The sequence below is a fragment of the Physeter macrocephalus genome, chromosome 11 (assembly GCF_002837175.3).
Source record: "Physeter macrocephalus isolate SW-GA chromosome 11, ASM283717v5, whole genome shotgun sequence".
Lineage (NCBI taxonomy): Eukaryota > Metazoa > Chordata > Mammalia > Artiodactyla > Physeteridae > Physeter > Physeter macrocephalus.
In genome coordinates, this window is record NC_041224.1 from 107,082,310 (window position 1) to 107,099,961 (window position 17,652).

General features: G+C 40.7%; 1 protein-coding gene and 1 long non-coding RNA gene across 3 annotated transcripts in view; one reads left to right on the top strand and one right to left on the bottom strand.

The window, feature by feature from the left end:
• LOC114487128 (uncharacterized) overlaps nucleotides 1-17,652 on the bottom strand; it is a 119,475-nt gene that overhangs the window by 49,098 nt on the left and 52,725 nt on the right. The gene's annotated exons all lie outside the window — the stretch shown is intronic.
• LOC102992903 (olfactory receptor 49-like) lies at nucleotides 11,296-12,291 on the top strand. The gene is given in 4 exon segments (XM_024133350.3): nucleotides 11,296-11,402; nucleotides 11,405-11,464; nucleotides 11,467-11,813; nucleotides 11,815-12,291. Coding segments are annotated over 4 exon segments (924 nt in total). The 5' UTR covers nucleotides 11,296-11,362.

Sequence of the window (17,652 nt, forward strand, 5' to 3'; positions counted from 1 at the left end):
TATTAAGTACTGATTAAGTGCTTAAGTGTTGTTAAGTACTTAATCAGTACTTAAGCACTTAATTAAATTAAGCAATTAAATCAGTATTTAAATGCTGATTAAGTCCTGTATTAAGACAATTTCTCATGTTGATACTCACAAAACCTCATGAAATAGGCAATAATATTATCTACATGTGGTAGATTGTATTTTCTAAATATGGCCACAACTATATCTCCCATCCCAAATGCTTTCCACAATGTGACTCTGCCAAAGTTCCTATGAACAGATTGGGGCCTATATACCCTCACTTTGAACCAGGGCAGGCTTTAAACAACTGAGTATGGTAGAATGATGTCATATAACTTCCAAGGCTAGGTCAGAAAAGGCCTTGCAATTTCTACCAGGCTCTTGGGACATTTGTTCTGGGGAAAACCAGCCACAACTTAAGAACTCCTAGTATAGTTAGGCCATCATGCTGTGAGGCCATGTGTAGATATTTCTAATCAATAGTGCCAGTTGAACTCCCAGCCAACAACCAGTCTTCACTGCCAACCATGTGAGTGGACCATCTTGGACATCCAGCCCAGTCAAGCCTTCAGATGATTGCAGTCCCAGTCTCATGAGAGACCCTCCAGATAAGATTTCCCAGCCAAGCCCTTCCTGAAGTCCTGACTCACATTTTACACCACCAAGTTCAGGGCACTTTGCTACACAGCAACTGTAACCAGAACACACCATTTTGCAAATGAGGAAATTGAGGCTTAAAGAGTGATTTGACTCCAGGTCTTAACTATCATTTTATCCGGCTGCCAGATGTTGGCATAATAAGGTTTGTACCATGCAGAAGATATCTCTCTCAAGTCACATGTTTATTTCAACACATCCATCAGCAGAACACACTGTGGGAGGAAAACTGTGACTTCACTGAAGTGAAAGCAGTCTATTTCACTGCATTTGGTGATTAAGCGGTTTTCTGTTTCCGTCTATTGATCTGTTAACTAAAATGTTGAAAACCTCTTACAAATTACTTTTGCTATTACAGCAGAGTGCTCCAACCTACAGTAGGCAAGTGTCCTAATAAGAGATATCCCAGGATATGACTCTCTGTCTCTCCCTAAAATCACTTCTAGCAGGTTGTGTTGACATTTCAGAGGTCAATTCTTGAAGAATTTTCTCAAAGCATGAGCTATATGAACTCATGTCAAAGATTTTATTTAACAACTCATTAATTTATGAGGGAAACCGGTAAGACGTTACAACTAGCTTAAAGAAGCATTCAAAGAGCAATGATATTTATAGGGATACGAAATTCTGAAATGAATTTGCAAATACATGCACGCTGGGTCTATCTACAGAAAATTGTCAGTCGCATTCTAATAAACACAATCCATGTGTTTTTCTACAGACAAGAATAATTTACATTATGATTAGTTTTCTACAATTTACAAAGTGCTAAAACATCTTAAAAACACTGGAAGGCAGAGATGACCTGAATGAGTGAGTTTGGACACTCACTAATTTTGTAATCTTTTTTTTCCCATTTCAAAGTCCTTCATGATATTCACATTTTTATTGAGAAAGGATTAATAATCTAAATTATATTTATATTGCAAAATTTACTTATAACAATTTAATACATGTACTTCTACTCCTTTGTAAATTCTACATTAATATTTAATTAATTGATTTATAACACTATATGATGCCAGGTAAAGCAAATACTAATCTTAGTTCACAAACTTGTGCATACCAAATTTAATTTCCTTGCTTTTTTTTTTTTTTTTTTTTTTTGCGGTACGCGGGCCTCTCACCGTTGTGGCCTCTCCCGTTGCGGAGCATAGGCTCCGGATGCACAGGCTCAGCTGCCATGGCTCAGGGCCCAACCGCTCCGTGGCATGTGGGATCTTCCAGGACCCGGGCACGAACCCGTGTCCCCTGCATCGGCAGGTGGACCCTCAACCACTGCGCCACCAGGGAAGCCCAATTCCTTGCTATTCTGAAAACTCAGTTTAATTTCCCTAGACGCCCCATTAACCTGATGGTAGAAATTAAATCTCAGTCAGTTCTGGGTTCTCCCACAAGCACACTTTTCTCCAGTGTTGTGTCTAAGTTAAGAGGAAGCTGGGAGGAGGCAAGGAGGCCTCCTTTGCCCACCGGTCCTCTGGATCTTCCCATCTTGCCCCAGGTCATCAGTCCACAGGTAGCAGGTACATTGCTCCTCGTTCTCATCAATGAGGCCCTTGCAGGCTGGGCGGCTCTCCCTGCTATCTCTGTGCCCCTTTCAGACACTCTAGCCTTTATTACTGCACCTCTCTGAGCTGTGGGAAACTCTTTGATGCTCTCAAACGTCCCACCTGCCTAGGAACTTTATGCAGCCACTTTCCCCCTAAGGTATGGCCACTGCCCTGGACCTTCCCAGAAAGCAAATTACAAGTGCTCTCTGTTCTCAGACCCACAACTCTATGTGGAGTTCTGTCATCTCCCCCCTTAGACTCAGCCTGGGGTTGGGAAAGGGCAGAGTACAGTGCTCCTTCCCGGGGACCCAGCAGTTCTGAGCTATCCTGTTTTCCTCCTCAAGCCTCCTCTTTCACCTGTTATGCAGAATCTCAGGAAATAAGAAGCCTTGCCCTGACTCATCAGGTTTTTTTCTAGGCCCTGAGTCCTAAACTTGAAAAGGCTTTATTCTGCCTTCTGCAATAACATTTCTTTCCCAGTTTCCTTACTGAAATGGGAGGAATAAGACAGCTCGGTGGGATAAGAAATACCCATAAAAAACAATGGTTAACAATTCAAAACTGTGATACCACCACATGGGTACTGTGCCAGATGTTTGAAAGACAAAGAAAAATATGATTCAATTTCTGATGTTAGGATTTGTCCAGGGTCACCCAGCTAGTAGGGAAATACAGAGGAAAAACTCAACAGTGATAATATTGTATTTAGTGCAATATCAGAATTTATATTTACAGATGAGAGGAATGTGGTTGGGCTGGGGGTGGGTAGAGGAACTACTCGGAAAAGTTTTCTCATGGAAAACTCGGTCTGATTTTTGCCAAAGTTAGAAAGGCATTTCAGGTAGAAAGAACAGCATATGTAAAGGTATGGAGGCCAGAGAGAACCTGATATTTTCAAGAAGGACAGGCAGTTTGGTTGAAGACTAAGCTATGGAAAAAGAATCATGGAAGAAGAAACTGGAGCAGTAGGTGGACCCAAGATCAAAAGGATGCTACACTAGAAAGCTTACATTTTACTCTGAAGGTTAATGGAGGCATCCAGTGATTTTAGGCTGGAAAATATTATAACCTGTTTTGTGTGTTTTTTTTTTTTGCGGTATGCGGGCCTCTCACTGTTGTGGCCTCTCCCGTTGCAGAGCACAGGCTCCGGACGCGCAGGCTCAGCGGCCATGGCTCACGCCACCAGGGAAGCCCTGTTTTGTGTTTTTAAAAGATCACTCTAGTAGAATGTGGGGAACTAAAGTGAGAAAGATATTAAAATCCAAGTAAGAGATAAAAGAACCCAAGCTAAAGCAACAACAGTGGGGATGGAAAAAAGAGGAAATTTATTTGCAAGATATTTTTGAGGCAAAATTACAAAAGTTGGGGTAAGAGAGTAAAGGAGAGAATGGAGTCCAGGAAAACTCCCCAAATTCTGGCTTGGGTGACCAAGGAAATGATGATACCATTCACATAAACAGGAATACACATGAAAAGGGCAAGTTTGGGCAGAAGTGGATGGGGGGAGAGAGGAGGATGATACATTCACATTTTTTCATTCATCTAAAAGATATATGGTGAGAAATCATGCTGTCAACCCTGTCCCTCTCTACCCCAAACTACCACCTGCAACAAGTATTGTTGTTTTATTGGTCTCTGGTATATTCTTCCAGTTTTATTTTTATCTTTATTTTATATTGGAGTATAGTTGATTTACAATGTTGTATTAGTTTCAGGTGTACAGCAAAGTGATTCAGTTATACATATACAAGTATCTATTCTTTTTCAAATTCTTTTCCCATTTAGGTTCCAGTCAGTTTTAACACATTGGCTCTAAGGCACCCAGGTAGAGCTCTTCAGTAAATAGTTGGATAGATGGTTCTGGAGTTCGAGAGAGATACCTGGGCTCATGAAAAATCAACTCAATACCAAAAAATTCAAATAAGCCAATTTAAATATTGGCAAAGAAACTGGGTAGACATTTTTCCAAAGAAGACATGCAAATGACCAACAGGTACATGAAAATATACTCGACATCACTAATCATCAGGGAAATGCAAATCAAAACCACAATGAGATGGCACCTCATACCTCACACCTGTTAAGATGGCTATTATTGAAAAAAAAAAAGAAAGAAAGAACAAGCGTTGGTAAGGATGTCAAGAAAAGGGAACCGTTGGAACTTCCCTGGTGGTCCAGTGGTTAAGAGTTCGTGCTCCTAATGCAGGGCGCCCAGGTTTGATCCCTGGTCAGGGAACTAGATCCCACATGCCGCAACTAAGAGTCTGCTTGCCACAACAAAAAAAAATCCCACATGCCACAACTAAAGATCCCACATGCCGCAGTGAAAATTCTGCATGTGGCAACGGAGATCCCATGTGCCGCAACTAAGACCCAGCGCAGCCAAATAAATAAATATTTTTTTTTAAAAAGGGAACACTTGTACACTGTTGTTAGGAATGGAAATTGGTACAGCCATTATGAAAAACAGTATGCAGGTTTCTTTAAAAATTAAAATAGGGCTTCCCTGGTGGCGCAGTGGTTGAGAGTTCGTGCTCCTAATGCAGGGCGCCCAGGTTTGATCCCTGGTCAGGGAACTAGACCCCACATGCTGCAACTAAGAGTCTGCTTGCCACAACAAAAAAAAATCCCGCATGCCACAACTAAAGATCCCACATGCCGCAATGAAAATTCTGCATGTGGCAACGGAGATCCCATGTGCCGCAACTAAGACCCAGCGCAGCCAAATAAATAAATATTTTTTTTTAAATAACGGTGAGAGGCCGGCGTACCGCAAAAAAAAAAAAATTAAATTAAAATAGAACTACCACGTGATCCAGCCATCCCACTTCTGAGTAAAGGGAACACTTGTACACTGTTGTTAGGAATGGAAATTGGTACAGCCATTATGAAAAAAAGTATGCAAGTTTCTTTAAAAATTAAAATAGGGCTTCCCTGGTGGCGCAGTGGTTGAGAGTCCGCCTGCCAATGCAGGGGACACGGGTTCGTGCCCCCGTCCGGGAAGATCCCACATGCCGCAGAGCGGCTGCGCCCGTGAGCCATGGCCGCTGAGCCTGCGCGTCCGGAGCCTGTGCTCCACAACGGGAGAGGCCATAACGGTGAGAGGCCGGCGTACCGCAAAAAAAAAAAATTAAATTAAATTAAAATAGAACTACCACGTGATCCAGCCATCCCACTTCTGAGTAAATATCCAAAGGAAACAAACAAAAAAAATTTTTTAACTGTTAGGACCTCCTTGTGGTCCTCAAAGACCTTTACTGGATGGTTCTTTCCAGAGAGGGAGCCACACACTGACAGGGCTGTGGGCAGGCATTGCTTCCAGCTCCCCACACTTTGGGGGAACAAACTGTGGGCAAGACACTGACTGCCATGGTCCATGATCACTTCTCCAGGGGTGCATAGTTGAGCAGCTTCTCTATCAAGTCCAGTGGGCTAGCAGCATGCAGCAGTAGTAGTAGCCCTTAAGGCCCAGTGCATCCAGGGTGTCCGCCTATTTCAAAGAAATATCGGCAATCTGTGTTTTTTGCAGCATTACCCACGATACTAAGGAAACAACTTAAGTGTCTGTCACCAGATGAATGGATAAAGAAGATATGGTTTATATATATAAAATGTAAAAAAATTAATAAGCAGAAATCTCAGTTAAACAGAATTGAGAGACCAGAAGGGGGAGTTTTCACGCCCTGCGATGATAGCAAAGCCGAAGAGGAAGAAGAAAGGCTCCCTTTCTTTCCTGGCAAGGACTCAGCCAATGAAAAGTCATAGACGCTTTGATTACTATAGCCCTCCCAACTTCCTTTTCCTCTCTATAAAAGCATTTTTCTTCCCTTGTAGCGCAGGGATTTTCACATGGCTCGCCATGGTTGCAACCCTGACTTGCTGATCCCAAATAAACCCATCTTTGCTGGAAAAATATCTGGCAGTCTATTTATCTCAGGTAAAAAATACAATGGAACATTATTAAATTATAACAAAGAAGGAAATCTTGCCATTTGCAACAACATGGATGAAACTGGAGGGCATTATGCTCAGTGAAATAAGCCAGACAGAGAAAGACAAACACTGTATGGCATCACCTACATGTGGAATCTAAACAAACAAATAAAAAGTCCAACTCATAGAAACAGAGAATGGTGGTTTCCAGGGCCTGGGAGAGTGGAAGAAATAGGTAGGTATTGGTCAAGGGTACAAACTCCTAACTATAAGATGAATAAGTTCTGGGAACCTAATGTACAGCACGGTGCTCATAGCTAGTAACATGGTATTTTATACTTGAAGTTTGCTAAGAGAGTAAATCTTAAACATTCTCACCAAACATGCATACACAAAAATGGTAACTATGTGAGGTGATGTATGTGTTAGTTAACTTCATTGTAGTAATCATTTCACGATGTACACAATCATTACACTGTACACTTTAAATATATACCATTTTATTTGTCAATTATACCTCAATAAAGCTGGGGAAAAAATAATCCTAACCTTTTCATTTCCTTCCCTTATTTCCCTTTCCCCTAGGACCACATCTTCTATCATCTCCTAGCCCCAGTGAGGTAAGGACCAGGGTAGAATTAGCTAAGGTTCTATATTACTTGTGATGGTTCCTTACCATCCTTGTCCTTGTAATAATAGGACTGCCTAATATTAGACAGGAGCCCCAATTTCAGAGGAATAATTAGATTTATTACTTTAACTAAAATTAACTGTTATTCTTGATCTGAACAAACAAGTGAAACTTTTGTTTGCAAAGTTGTAGTAACAGCCAAGAGAGTTGGGAAGGAGCTGAGTGAGGCTCGTTATACTAATTCTCCAGGGATCACAAGCACCATAAAACTTAGGAGAAGAGTAGATCCCTGCAGAAAACAAAGCTGCAATCCAAATCCCTCAGCCCTTATGTCACCTCCACAAAGAGATGTGTTTATTCCAGGAGTAGCTCATTCACTGTCTTACAGTGCCCCATTGTCCGTAGAAGAAATATCAACTCGCAGAAACTTGCCCAACGTGAGAATGTAATAAAAGTCTTTATCAGTTGAAACCACCCCCATTAGTTTAAAAGGAGGATGAAGATTCCACTAAATGATAACTGAACTCTTCCAAGGCTTTTCCCAGGATGAGCTTGCTGAATGTGGAAAATTTCAAAACATTCTGGACTCATCAGATCCTGTGAGCTGAATGATGACAAAGTCCAAGGAAACCATTCTCCCACCCAGGAAACGCCAGCTGACCATTCAGGATACTTTGGAAAGGAATAGTTATTCTTAAAGAATAAGATCTGCATTTAGAGCCCACAGACAATATTGCAAGCTCAAGAAATACCCATGTGAACCAGGTATCTTCTGGAATCCTGTGAGTAGTGTATTTGGAATGGCCTGATTGGGACTTCCCCAGAGGGCTCTAGACACCTAACCCTGGGCCTGAAGGGTAATCTCCACCATGGCACTGCAGAGAATGGCAGAGCAGCAATGGCTTCCCCAAACCATCCTCTTCCTGGCATTTGTCTTCGATAATTTTTATAAGATGTGGCACATCGAGCACACACACTGGGTCTCATTTGTAACTTCAGCCCCACCGTCCAGGTCAATGCTAGGCAAGTCAACGTTTATCCAGGCAGAACCATTAAGTTACTCACATTGAGGAGATTTGCCTGTCCCACCCTGTGCTTTGTATAACTGTCCCCTTGGAAAACCCAAAGCTCTGGAGAGCATCAAGTCTGGGTGAAACTCTTTTTTTTTTTTTTTTTGCGGTACGCGGGCCTCTCACTGCTGTAGCCTCTCCCGTTGCGGAGCACAGGCTCTGGACGCGCAGGCTCAGCGGCCATGGCTCACGGGCCCAGCTGCTCTGCGGCATGTGGGATCTTAGCAGACAGGGGCACAAACCCGTGTCCCCTGCATCGGCAGGTGGACCCTCAACCACTGCGCCACCAGGGAAGCCATGGGTGAAACTCTTAACGCTTTTCCTTAGAAGGAGAAGATCTCACCATCCTTCTAAGTGTGCTAGAACTATCCAGAAGGCAAGACGAACCTCCAGGGCATCCATAGAGACTTTCCCACTGGCCACTGCATGACTGACCCTTAAAACAATGAACGGGGCTTCCCTGGTGGCGCAGTGGTTAAGAATCTGCCTCCCAATGCAGGGGACACAGGTTCGAGCCCTGGTCCGGGAAGACCCCACATGCCGCGGAGCAACTAAGCCCATGCGCCACAACTACTGAAGCCCACACGCCTAGAGCCCGTGCTCCGCAACAAGAGAAGCCACCACAATGAGAAGCCCGCGCACCGCAGCAAAGGGTAGCTCCCCCTCGCCGCAACTAGAGAAAGCCCCAGCGCAGCAACGAAGACCCAACGCAGCCAAAAATAAATAAATTAAATAAATAAATTTTTTAAAAAAACAGTGAATGGTGTGAGTGGATGGTGTAGCCATGCCCAGGCTCTCAGGCTGCCAGGCAAGTCTCCCCTTTCACTCACCAAGCCTGAAGGATAAAGGGAGAAATACCTGAATTCATGAAGTGGACCCCTTCCCTTTGTATCTGGAAGCCCCTCCCCCTAGCTGTTGACCTCCCATTTGATACAGGAAAAAAACAGAAGTTTATCAAGCAGCCCTGTCTATGAGCTATATCCTTAGGCTAATCACAATGTCTTTTCATGGTTTATCTGTGCTAAGCTCGTGATTCAGTATGAACCCAGAGCTTTCTCCTCACCTTCCACTCCCATCCAACTCTTCCTCATCTTAGTCTGTATTCCCACTTCTCTTGCAATGTGTCCCACCAGGACTTCGCCTAAATGATACTCTTCTATTAGCTCCTGATGATGTGTCTGGGTATCACATTCATGTTGTGTCCTGCTTCTGTCCTGGAAAGAGCTGGGTAAGTTTCTTGGCTGCCTGGGCTCACCTTTGAACCAAATGATTGGGCTACAGAGAACTCTTTTTCAAATCGCTGAGTATCTAAGCAATATTGAGCCTCGAAATAACCCCTGGGGAATAGCCCTTAGTTACATCCTCAGAGGCTGATCAACTATTTTGTGTTCTTTAGTAACTGTCAACAAATGTTATATACAATAGTAGTTTGTGGAATAACTTTGAATAGTGCAGCCTTGCTGAAGAGAAGGCAAAACCATAAAAAAGAGAAAGTTTATACAGTTTACCATTTCATCTTCTCTACTAATATCCCCTAGCATCTCCTTCATCCCAGGTACCTAAACTGGGTCCCAATCTTATTCTCCAGTGACTGGTAAATAATTCTTGCTACAGTTCTGCCTGATCATTAACGGAGTAGTTGATAATGCTTAAGAAAGGAAACTTCCAGGGATGCGGACATTTAAAAAGACATCTTTTTTAGGGTTTGGGTTTTTTGGTTGTTCTTCTTGTTGGGTTTTTCTGTTTGTTTGGGTTTTTTTAAAAATAAATTTATTTATTTATTTTTGCCTTCATTGGGTCTTCGTTGTTGCACGTGGGCTTTCTCTAGTTGCGGCGAGAGGGGGATACCTTTCGTTGAGTTGCGTGGGCTTCTTATTGTGGTGGCTTCTCTTATGGCAGAGCACCGGCTCTAAGCGTGCGGGCTTCAATAGTTGTGGCTCGTGGGCTCTAGAGTGCAGGCTCAGTAGTTGTGGCGCACGGGCTTAGTTGCTGCGCAGCATGTGGGATCTCCCCCGACCAGGGATCGAACCTGTGTCCCCTGCATTGGAAGGTGGATCCTTAACCACTGCACCACCAGGGAAGTCCTATTTGGGTTTTTTTTGGGGGGGGGAGGGGAGTGTTTGTTTTCGTTTTTGTTTTTGTTTGCTGCTGGAAGCACTCTAGCAGACCCAAACAGACCTCTGTCCCTTTACTAGCTCAAACTCTAGACTGTCTCAAAGATGGAGAGTTTCCCCTTAGAGAATCTTTGTGGGGAGACATCTCCACCTTCTAATGAGGAAAAGCAAACCCTCTTCAGATGGGCCATTTTAACGGACTACTTGACATATTACTCTGCAAGGTTACTGTCCTCTAGGAAGTACTACATAAGCAACATGTCCTCAACTTATTCTGTGTCAAACAACACCAAATCCAACTCACAGACATTTGAGGTGTTATTCACTCATTCAGTAAATATTTACTGAAGCTGATTATTTCAAGAAACTTGTTCTAAGAGCTATATAAAATGCAAAGATTAATAAAGACATCTTTGAGCAACAAATGAAAAACAACCATAAAATACAATAAAAGTTGAGTGATATATAACAAAACTATGAGAGATACAGAGACTCATTCATTCAAAAGAGAAGGCTTCATGGAAATGACAGCACTTATTGAGGAGAAACTTAAAGGATGAATAGGATTTGAAAAGGCTGATGATTCCAAGTTGAAAGAATGCCATGTGCTAAAACATAGGTGCATAAAATAAAGAATATAAAAATCACAAAGGGTTTATTGTATCTTGAGCCCATGGGAGGATGTAATCAAAGGAGACCGTGGATATATCATATGAGGACAGATCATTAAAAATCTTAAATACCAAACTCTCACTAAGGAATTTTTATTTGTGCATACATTACTTGGATTTTTCTCTTTTTGATTGGTAAGAGTTGTGCTTTTCTCTCATAGATTTCCTCTTGTCTTTTTAATAATCCAAATACTAGTGAAAGGCATCGAATTTTCAGGTAATATTGAATTAGCAATAGAGTATCTATGCATTCTCAATCAGTTTACCTGAGGATATGGATCTGTGTAGTGAATGGCTAAGTTAAGCAAAAAGGTTATCAGTCTCAAATATGAACTACTTATGGATGAAGACCCATTATTAGAATAAAGATAAAAATGAAAGGTAGTGAAAGCAGGGTATAATGTTAGAGGAAAAGTAATTGTTGAGGAATCAGAAATAAAATTTTGGTTAACAAAAGTAAGCAAGAATAATTTTTGGTTTGGGGCCTTACTTAGGCCCCCCGCAACACCACTCTCGCCTCTAACACATAGACATACCAGGGACCATACATGAGACAGATAGCCCCAAGCGAGCTCTATAAAACAAAAATAAAGGAATCCTTCAACTCAAAATGCAACACTCACCACTTTTTCCTATCAATTCCAAACGTCCTCAGATCCCCAGAACATCACGACTCCTGGTGCAGCACACCTCTGATTGGCCATCCCCAGCAGAGGTCAGAGGAGCCATGGGGAAGCACACCACTGTCACCGAGTTTGTCCTGCTGGGCTCTCAGATGCCTGTGAGCTGCAGATGCTCATCTTCCTGGGGCTCCTCCTGACCTACCTCCTCTACTGGGGAACCTCCTCGTGGTCCTCACCCTCATGGACAGGCGCCTCCACACCCCCATGTACTACTTCCTCCACAACTTTGCCATCCTGGAGATCTGGTTCACCTCGGTCATCTTTCCCAAGATGCTGTCCAACATCCTGACAAGATACAGGACCATCTCCCTGGCAGGTTGCTTTCTTCAGTTTTTCCTCTATTTCTTCCTGGGAACCGCAGAATTCTTCCTACTGGCAGTGATGTCCTTTGACAGGTATGTGGCCATATGTAAACCCTTGTGTTATGTCACCATCATGAGCAAAAGGGTCTGTGTCCAGGTAGTTCTTTGTTCATGGATGACAGGATTCCTTATCCATCATTGTTCCAAGTTTCATCATATTTCAGCAGCCATTCTGTGGCCCCAATATCATTAATCATTTCTTCTGTGACAACTTTCCACTCCTGGAACTCATATGTGCAGACATAAGTCTGATTGAGCTTCTGGGTTTTATTTTGGCCAACTTCAGCTTACTGGGCACTCTGTCCGTGAAGGCCACCTGCTATGGCCACATCCTCCACACCATCCTGCACAACCCCTCAGCCAAGGAGAGGCAGAAAGCCTTCTCAACCTGCTCCTCCCACATCACTGTTGTCTCTCTCTTCTATGGCAGCTGCATCTTCATGTATGTCCAGTCAGGCAAGGGTGGCCAGGGTGAGGACAGGAACAAGGTGGTGGCTTTGCTCAATACCATGGTGACCCTGATGCTCAACCCCTTCATCTGCACCCTGAGGAACAAACAGGTGAAGCAGGTGTTTAGGGAGCAGGTGAACAAGCTCTTCTTACAAAGATGAGAGGAAGAGGTCCTCCCCCTCTCTCAGGTCCTCTCTTACCGGACCTGAGAGGAGGGGAGGAAGTTACCTCCTTGCCTGAACCTCTGCAAACGCAGCTTCTGTCCTGATCTCCATGAACTATTCCCTCCTAGACAGTTTTCAGCATGTCCTCTAATCTACAGTGGTTTCTCACATGCATCATTACTGGCTCACGCAGTCTTCTCAGAGTTCAGAAAGCTCAGCATACCACAGGCTATGTCTGGTATGTCTTAATGTTTCTGACCCTAGCCCATACCTGAGTTTCTTAATCTTGCCTCATTTTTAAGTTATAATTATAAACTTAGCATACCTTCTTCACTAGAACATTTCAAAATTGATAAAAATATTCTCAGTAAGAATATATTCATGATAGACTTCAGAAATATTATATATACAGAAAAATTAATGAGGTGGAATAGCCAAGAAATGTTGAACAAAAAAAGTATCAGGTATTAAAAACACTAACTTAAAAACAAACAAATACAACAGTGGAATTGCATACTCTAGAAAGATAATGCAGAGTAGACATAAAGATCTAATAGATGATTAAAGTAGACTTTCTAATCAGTAAAGAAGGTCAAGTCAATAAACGATGCCAAGACTACTGGCTAACCACATTAGAAGACTTCCTTTTAAAAAGATTGAGGTCTAGTACACAGCTGGTTATTTGGGTGGGGGAAAGGTTAGAGCAGAATATCAATTTAAATATGATATGTGCCTTAAATATTTATTTGAAATTAAAACCTAGAAACACATATGTACTCACTAGTCTATAAATATCCTTTTCTTTGAGAATGAATACAATGACTGTTGTAGTATTTCTTGTTTAAACCACATTCATAATATGAAATTTTAAGATTGGTTTCAGCAACACAAAAATTGTAAAGATGCTTAAGAAACTATCTGTGAGCAGAATTCTAGAATTTTTGCTTTTTGTTTGTCTTTTGCCAGTCTTCACAGTCCTTGCCCACACCTCAGTCAACAAATTTTTTTTCAATAGTCAATTTTTTTTCAATAGATTCCAATATGGAGTCTATTGAAAGGAACTGACTTCATTTTCATAGAAATAGCTTTGTTTTTATACTCGTATTTCATTGGCTTATCTTTATTTAGTTAAAATGTCATTACAATAACAAGTCCAACTATTACATCAAAGTTTAGAAACAAACAACTGATTCTTGGTACAAGCCAACTGGTAAGAACAATAATATGCATGGGTACAACAGACGCCTACTAGCTGCAAAGCTAGTAGCTGCAAGGCATGCTGTGGACATCAATGATTTTTAGAAGCAGTATAGCACAAAGACTGAGAACAGCTACTAGAAACCTAGATTCAGATCTCAGCTACCTGTTAGCCATTTGATCTTGAGTAAGCAATATTTCTTTGCATCTCAGATATATATGGAGATAATAATAGTATCTACCTCATAGAATCCTTATAAATATCAATGTATTAATATATGTTAGAATGCTTAGCACAGGGCTTGGTACAAAGTTAAGTACCATGTTAAGTATCAGGTACTATGTTTTACTGAAGGAATAAGCTGAATAAATGAAGGTAAATGAAGAGATTACCTAGTACCTTGAAGAAAAAGTTGTTAGATCCTCACCTCATCTCTTAAACTGAAATAAATTCAGGATGAATTAAGTAGATAGATATAAACCATGAAAAAGAAAATTTAGGTAAAAATTATTTTATTAAAGATATGTAGGGAGCTTTTTTGATGGAAGATATATAAAAATAAGTTTACAAATTTGGCTATGTAAAATTTTTAGACTTCTTTATATTAGGAAAAAACCCATAAATGCTGTAATGGCCATATGTACTTTCTATCTGCCTGCATCCATTTCCCATTCTTAAAGTAGTAGGTCCCTGATCTTTCTCAGTAAGGCCCTTCCCCCTCTCAGTTCATGTAGCTGGGGTGATGGTGACTTCATCCCTAACCAGTCAGAGCATGACCATGGTTGTTGGCTCAGGAATGGCCATATCACTAAAATCAGGCCAGTGAAACCAAGCAAGTCTCAGTGCTGAGATACTTTTGGGAACTGGTGGAAGAGTCTCTCTGCTGGACTTGAGGTTGGGAGAAAGTAGGGGAAAAAGGAGAGAAGACACAAATTACCAACAAGGGGAATAAGAAAGTGGATACCACTATGAATTCTATAGGCATTAAAAAGTAATAATGGAGGGCTTCCCTGATGGCGCAGTGGTTGCGCATCCGCCTGCCGATGCAGGGGAACCGAGTTCGCGCCCTGGTCTGGGAGGATCCCGCATGCCGCGGAGCGGCTGGGCCCGTGAGCCATGGCCGCTGAAAGGCGGCAGCAGGGGGAGGCCGGAATCCCACAAAAAAAAAAAAAAAAAAAGTAATAAGGGAACATTATGCACAACTTATGTTAATGTTTTTGACAACTTAGATGAAATGGATAAATTTCTTGAAAGACACAAGCTACCAAAGCTTACCCAAAATAAAATAGATAACTCTAGCAGTCCTATATCTTTTAAAGAAATTGCATTTGTAGTTAAAAACTTCCCCAAAAAGAAAAGTGCAGGTCCAGATGTCCTCATGGTTAACTCTACTAATTACTTTAAAGAGAGATAATACCAATGTTATAAAACTCTTTCAGAAAACAGAAGAAGAGGAAGAAACACTTCCCAAATTAACCTATGAAGCCAGCATTATCCTGACCAAAATCCGACAAACATATTGACAAGAAAGAAGTTACAAATATCCCTCAGAACAAAGATTTTAAAATTCTTAAAAAAACTTTAGCAAACTATTTCCAACAACATAGCAAAAAGGTAATACATCCTTGACCAAGTGGAGGTTATCCCACAATTACAAGATTGGTTCAACAACCAAAAGTCAATCATATGTAACTCACTACATTAACAGATAAAGGAGAAAAACCATATGATCATCTCAATAGATGCAGAAAAAGCGTTTAACAATAGTCAACCCCCATTCATGATTAAAAAAAAAAAAACTGTATAGCAAACTAAGATAGAAGAGATATCTTAGCAAACTAAGATAGAAGAGAATTTCCTCTAGCTGATAAAGGATACTTATGAAAAACCTACAGTAAAATACTAAATGGTGAAAGACTGAATGCTTTCCCCTAAGATTAGGAACAAGAACTTTACAACTTCTACTCAACATTGTACTATAGGATCCCATACAATGCAATGGTAAGAAGAAATAAAAGGCATGCAGACTTATCATGAAAGGATGCTGAATTTTGTCAACCGCTTTTTCCTGCATCTATTGAGATGGTCATGTGATTTTTAAAATTATTTATTTATTTATTTATTTATTTGGCTGCGCTGGGTCTTAGTTGCAGCACGTGGGATCTTCATTGTAGTGTGCAGGATCTTCATTGCAGCATGCAGAATCTTTATTTGCAGCACGCGGAATCTAGTTCCCTGACCAGGGATCGAACCCCGGCCCCCTGAATTGGGAGTGCAGAGTCTTAACTGTTGGACCACCAGGGAAGTCCTGATCATTTGATTTTTATCCTTCATTTTGTTAATGTGGTGTATCACATTTCTTGATTTGTGGATGTTGAACCATCTTGCATCCATGGAATAAATTCACTTGATCATGGTGAATAATCCTTTTAATGTACTGTTAAATGCAGTTTGTTAAACTTTTTTGAAGATTTTTGCATCTGTGTTCATCAGGGATATTAGGTATAACTTTTTTTCTTGTAGTGTCCTTGTCTGGCTTTGGTATCAGGGTCATACTAGCCTTACAAAATGAGTTTGGCAGTATTTTCCCCTCTTAACTTTTTTGCAAGAGTTTAAGAAGGACTGGTATTAATTCTTCTTTAAATGTTTGGTAGAATTTACCAGTGAAGCCATCTAGTCCTGGATTTTCTTTCTTTTTTCCTTTTTTTTGGTGGGGGATGTTGATTACTGATTCAATCTCCTTACTAGTAATTGGTCTGTTCAGCTGATATAAAGGGAACCTACCTCTGCATAATAAGGGCCATATATGACAAGCCCACAGCTAACATTTTACTCAACGGTGAAAGCTTTTCCTCTAAGATTAGGAACAAGGCAAGGATGCCCACTCTTTCCACTTTTATAGTACTCTTTCAACATAGTACTGAAAATCCTAGCCAGAGGAATTAGGCAAGAAAAAGAAATAAAAAGACTCCAAATTGCAAAGGAAGAAGTAAGGTTGTCTTTATTTGCTGATGACATTTTATATACAGAAAACCCTAAAGACTCCTCTAAAAAACTGTTAGAACTAATAAACGAATTCAGTAAAGTTGCACAATGCAAAATCACCACAAAATAGGTTGTATTTCTATACACTAATAACAAACTATCAGAAAGAGAAATTGAGACAACAATCCTATTTACAATAGCATCAAAAATAATAAAATACTTAGGAATATATTTTACCAGGGAGGTAAAAGATCTATACATTGAAAACTATAAGACATTAATGAAATAAATTGAAGGAGATATAAATATATGGAAAGATATCCTGTGTTCATGGATTAGAAGAATTAATAGTGTTAAAATGTCCATACTACCCAAAGCAATCTACAAATTTAATGCAATCCTTATCAAAACAATCCTAAAATTTGTATGGACCCACAAAAGACCCTGAATAGCCACAGCAATTTTGAGAAAGAACAACAAAGCTAGAGACAGCACATTTCCTGATTTCAAACTATATTACAAAGCTATAATAATCAAAACAATATGGTATTGGCATAAAAACTCAGTGTTAACAGAACAGAGAGCCCAGAAATAAACCTATGCATATTTGTCAATTAATTTTTAACAAAGGAGCCAAGAATATACAATGGGTAAAGGATAGTGTCTTCAATAGGTGTTGAGAAAACTGGATATCCACATGCGAAAGACTGAAACTGGACCCCTATCTTACACTACTCACAAAAAATCAACTCAAAATGGATTGAACATAGACCTGAGTCCTTAAAACTCCTAGAAGAGAACATAAGGAGTAAGATCCTTGACACTGCTCTTGGCCATGATTTTTGGATATGACACCAAAAGCAAAGGCAACGAAAGCAAAATAAACAAGGGAGACTGCATCAAACTAAAAAGTGTCTGCAAAGCAAATGAAACCATCAACAAAGTGAAAAGTCAACCTATGGAATGGGAGAAAGTATTTACAAGCCATATATCTGATAAGGGGTTAATATCCAAAACATACAAAGAACACATAAACTCAATAGCAAAAAAAAATAAACAACCCAATTTAAAAATGGGCAAAGAGCCCGAATAGACATTTTTCCAAAGAAGACATACAAATGGCCAACAGGCAAATGAAAAGGTGATTCACATCATTAATCCTCGGGGAAATGCAA